This window comes from Nicotiana sylvestris, chromosome 8 (genome assembly GCF_000393655.2).
Source record: "Nicotiana sylvestris chromosome 8, ASM39365v2, whole genome shotgun sequence".
Taxonomy (NCBI): domain Eukaryota; kingdom Viridiplantae; phylum Streptophyta; class Magnoliopsida; order Solanales; family Solanaceae; genus Nicotiana; species Nicotiana sylvestris.
Genome location: NC_091064.1, coordinates 202,691,497 through 202,696,464, shown reverse-complemented (window position 1 = coordinate 202,696,464; position 4,968 = coordinate 202,691,497). Strand labels below are relative to the sequence as shown.

At 38.9% G+C, this 4,968-nt stretch overlaps 1 protein-coding gene across 1 annotated transcript; it reads left to right on the top strand.

The window, feature by feature from the left end:
* The first annotated feature begins 252 nt into the window (after positions 1–252).
* Positions 253–699, top strand: LOC104233752 (uncharacterized). Its single transcript, XM_009787191.1, has one exon. It carries the CDS (start codon positions 253–255, stop codon positions 697–699), a length of 447 nt encoding a protein of 148 aa, XP_009785493.1.
* The last annotated feature ends 4,269 nt before the right edge of the window (positions 700–4,968 follow it).

Here is a 4,968-nt window from a genome sequence, read left to right as displayed (position 1 = left end):
GTGTTGTTTGCTTACTGTTATATGCATGTGTTCTGTGGAAAATAATAGAGAACCTGGTTCTCTATATAGTTTGGTGGACTCTTAGTTTCTATCAATTGATATCACACTAGGTTCTTTCTATCAAGCTAATACCTAGAAAGGATCCTCATGACTGCTCCACCAAACCTTAAAGAAGGTCAGTCTACCTACACACCACCAAGGTTCAATGGACAATACTACGGATGGTGAAAGACAAGGATGCACGATTTCATTATGGCTGAAGATTTAGAGCTCTGTGATGTTATCTATGGTCCTTTCGTTCCTATGAAGACCATTGGTGAACCAGCACTGAAAATTCCCAAAATAAGAAAGAATTACAACAATGTTGACCGCAAGGCTATAGAAAAGAACTTTCGAGCAAAAAATATAATCGTCTATGGCATTGGACCAGATGAATACAACAGGATTTCTACCTGTCAATCTGCCAAAAAAATCTGGGAAGCTCTACAAACAGCACACGAAAGGACAACTCAAGTCAACCAATCGAAGATTGATATGCTAATCACTGATTATGAACTGTTCAGGATGAAGGATGATGAGCCCATTCAGGACATGCACACTCGCTTCACCTCTATCATCAGTGAGCTTCATTCTCTAGGAGAGATTATTCCAAGGAACAAACTTATCAGGAAAATACTCAGTGTATTACCTGGTTCTTAGGACAGCAAAGTAAATGCTATCACGGAGGCGAAGGATCTGCAGAAGCTGACCATTGATGAACTCATTGGCAATTTGAAGATATTAAATGAAGAATAAGAAGGACCACGAGATAAGAGATCCCAAAAAGGAGAAGAACCTGGTCCTCAAGACAGACAAAAATGACTCAAGTGGTGAGGATGGTGATATGACCTGCCTGATAAAAAGATTTCAGAAAATGGTTAGCAGAAATGGAGGGATTCCAAAGAGGAGCAGCTCCAGCAAGCCAAGAGGCCATGACTTATGTCACAAATATGGTAAGCCAGGACATTTCATTAAGGATTGCCCTCTTCTCAAGCAAGATCAGTACAAACACAACACAGACAAAACAACCAAGAGGAACCCGATTCCAGACAAAAGATTCAAGAGAAAAGATGCCACTAATAATGTTATGAAACATGTTCTTACTGCATGGGGAGACTCTTCCAGCGAATCTGGAGAAGATGATGGGCAAAGAGATGGCTCTATGATGGCAGTAGAAAGTGAAGCAATTGAGTATGACTCTATTTTTGCCCTAATGGAAAAATCAGATGAGGATGAGGAAGATGATGATGATGATGAGGTAAAATTTCTAGACGTTCAAATAAATTTGAAGTCCTATTCTCAAAAGAATCTTATATCCTTGGCTAATGTTCTAATTGATACATATCATAATCTTATTACTGATAAAAATGTGCTAACTATGGAACTAGGAGAAATAGAACATGAGAGAGATGATCTGGTGGTTGTTGTGGTTGATCTAAAAGAGACCATTGAGAGTTTAAAAAAGGAAAAAGATGTCTTAACTGAGACGATTGTAAACATAAAGCATGCGAGAGATGACTTATTAGTAGTAGTTGTGGACTTAAAGGAAACAATTGAGGAACTAAGAAGGGAAAATAGGCATGAGATCACTCAAAAGGGAAAAAACGTTGCAAGTGAGGCACACCTTAGGCTTGAAAATGAGCTAAAATGAGTGAAATCTAGTCTGTGTGCTGAACTTGAGAGAAACAGATAACTTCAAGAAGATCTAGGCAACGTTAAGAATGACTTATAAAAATCTCTTAAGTGGACATGATCCTCTGATGTAACCGCTACTCTGTATAAAAACAATGTGGGAAACAATTAGGGAATCGGGTTTCAAAGGAAAAAGACTCCTTACAAACCGCATAGCAAGAACGTTACTGCCCCTGATAACTGGCTCTGTACTCACTGTGATAACACTGGGCATTTTAAAGAAATATGTAAAGCCAGATTTCAGTCCCAACAGAAAAATAAAGTTTTCGCTGAAAAAGTAACTACTACTAAAGAACATGGTCCCTCATATAAAAATGTGTGATGCTTGCTTGAATAAAAAAAACTTTGATTCACCCTTTTCCTCATTACAAGGGACCCAAACTCGTTTGGGTTCCTAAGTCTAATCCTTGATTCTCTTATGCAGGGAGCAGTGAAAGGAAGCAAGCAAAGATGGTATATGGATAGTGGCTGCTCGAAGCTTACGACTGGAAGCACTAATGATTTCCTTTCACTCAAAGCCCTGCAAGGAGGGAGTGTGTCTTTTGGCAATGGCAAAAAGGAATACATTTTGAGAGTATGAAGAATTGGGAAGTCTGCCTCTCACTCAATCGAAAATGTGTATTATGTGAATGACTTGAAGTACAGCTTACTGAGTGTTTCTTAGATCTGCGACAAAGTCAACAAGGTGGAATTTGTATCAAAACTCTGCATAATCACAAACCTCGTGACTGGTGAAGTGATCATGATGGCAAAAAGATAACAAAACATCTATGTCGGTGATTTTGAGTCCCTACAAAATGGGGATCTCACATGTTTAAGTACAATGGATGATGATGCTGAATTGTGGCACAGAAGGTTGGGCCATGCAAGTTTTACATTGCTGAACAAATTGGTCAAGAAGGACATGGTTCATGAACTGCCTAAGTCAAGCTTCAAATATCACAAGGTGTATGATGTATGTGTAAAGGGAAAGCAGATCAGGTCCTCCTTTAAACCCAAAAAGGAAGTAAGCACCTCAAGGACACTTGATCTCTTCCATATGGATCTATGTGGACCTATGAGAGTGCCAAGTAGAGGAGGCAAGAAGTACATTTTCGTCATAGTGGATGACTACTCAAGATTCACATAGACCCTGTTCCTCAGAACCAAATATGAGACTTTTCGTGTGTTTGCTGCTTTTGTGAAGAAGATCCAAGTAAAAATGAGCCATAATGTTGTGAGTATAAGATCTGATCATGGCATAAAATTTGACAATGCAACGTTTGACGAGTTCTGTGCTGAAAATAGTATAAGTCATAATATTTCAACTCCAAGAACACCCTAACAAAATGATGTTGTAGAGGGGAAAAATAGGAATCTTGAAGACATGGATAGGACAATGTTGATTGGCAGTGATGTTGCAAAAGGTTTCTGGGCAGAGACAGTTAACACTGCATGCTACTTGGTTAACAGGTGCATGATCTGGTCCCTCCTGAACAAAACCCCGTATGAACTGCTGAACGGGAGAAAACCCAAGCTAACACACTTAAAGACATTTGGTTGCAAATGTTTTGTCCTCAATAATGGTAAGGAAGCTCTGGGAAAATTTGATGCCAAAAGTGCTGAAAGAATATTTCTTGGATATTCATCACATAGAATAACTTACGAGGTGCACAACAAAAGAACTCAATGTGTTGAGGAAAGCATGTATGTGATCTTTGATGCCTCACGCCACCTATTTGGAAGAGCAACACATGATAAGGCTAATCAAGATAGAGAGCTATCAAATGTTCCTAGTGAAGTCATTTATATGGTAAATAGAAAGGCTGAAATGATGAGTCGGGTCAATGAATCAAATGACAATGGTGCAGCTGAATCTCCAACTGACATAAAGGAGTCTGGTCCCTCAATCACAATAACTAAAGCAGAGAACAGAGTTGTTGATGATGTGCAAGGAACTCCAGATGTTGAACTTAGAAGCAGGACTTATGTTAACAATGAATCATATCCATAAGAACTTAGATCCTCTCATAATGAGATTTAGGTGTCTAACTTGAAGCATAAGAGTTCACATCCGCTTCAAAATATGATCACTCCTCTTGACTCAGGGATTCAAACTAGATCAAAGTCAAGAAACTCACTTGCATTCTCAGCCTTTCTCTCTAAAATTGAACCAATAAATATCAAGGAAGCATTGAAAGATACTGACTGGATTACTGCTATGAAAGATGAACTTCATCAATTTGAAAGGAACAACGTATGGCACCTGGTTCAAGAAACAGCGTTGAAAATATAACAAGGAACAAGGCAAGACTGGTAGTTCAAGGATACAATCAAGAAGAAAGGATTTACTATGATGAGGCCTTTGCTCCAGTTTATCGAATGGAGGCCATCCGAATTCTCATTGCCTTTGCATCTCATATGGAATTCAAACTGTTTCAAATATATGTCAAAAGTGCATTTCTAAATGGTTTTCTAAAAGAAGAAGTCTTTGTTAAGCAACCGCCTGGCTTCGAATGTCATGAGGATCCTGAGCATGATTTTAAACTTGACAAGGCTTTATATGGGCTGAAGCAGGCTCCTCACGTATGGTATGAAAGGTTGTCCAAATTTCTCCTAGAAAATAGCTTTACCAGAGGAAAAATTGACAACACCTTATTTCTGAAGAAACAGGGGAGGAACCTGCTCATTGTGCAAGTCTATGTTGACGATATCATCTTTGGTGCAACAAATTATTCCCAGTGTGAAGAGTTTGCACAACTCATGGGAAGTGAGTTCGAGATGAGCATGAAGGGGGAATTAAATTTCTTCTTAGGTCTGCAAGTTAAGCAAACTCAAAGGGGCACAATGATAAGTCAACAAAAGTACATCAAAGAGCTTTTAAAGAGATTTGAGATGGAAAGTTCAAAGTTCATTGATACCCCTCTTTCCACTGCCACTCGTCTAGACATGGATGAGCCTAAAATCCCTAAAAATGATACCATGTACAGAGGTATCATTAGGTTACTCTTATATCTCACAGCAAGCATACCAGATATCGTTTTCAGTATGGGACTGTGTGTCATGTTTCAATCTAATCTAAAGGAATCTTATCTGAAGGCTGCCAAGAGAATTTTGAGCTATCTTAAATAAACGCATGACCTGGTTCTTTACTATCCCTCAGGAGATAATTTCAACTTGATCGGGTATGCTAACGCTGATTATGCTGATTATCTGGTGGATAGGAAAAACACTTCTGGCATGGAACACTTTGTGGGA

Coding starts and splice junctions, on each gene's coding strand:
- LOC104233752 (XM_009787191.1), top strand. CDS start 253: ATGGCTGAAGATTTAGAGCTCTGTGATGTTATCTATGGTCCTTTCGTT.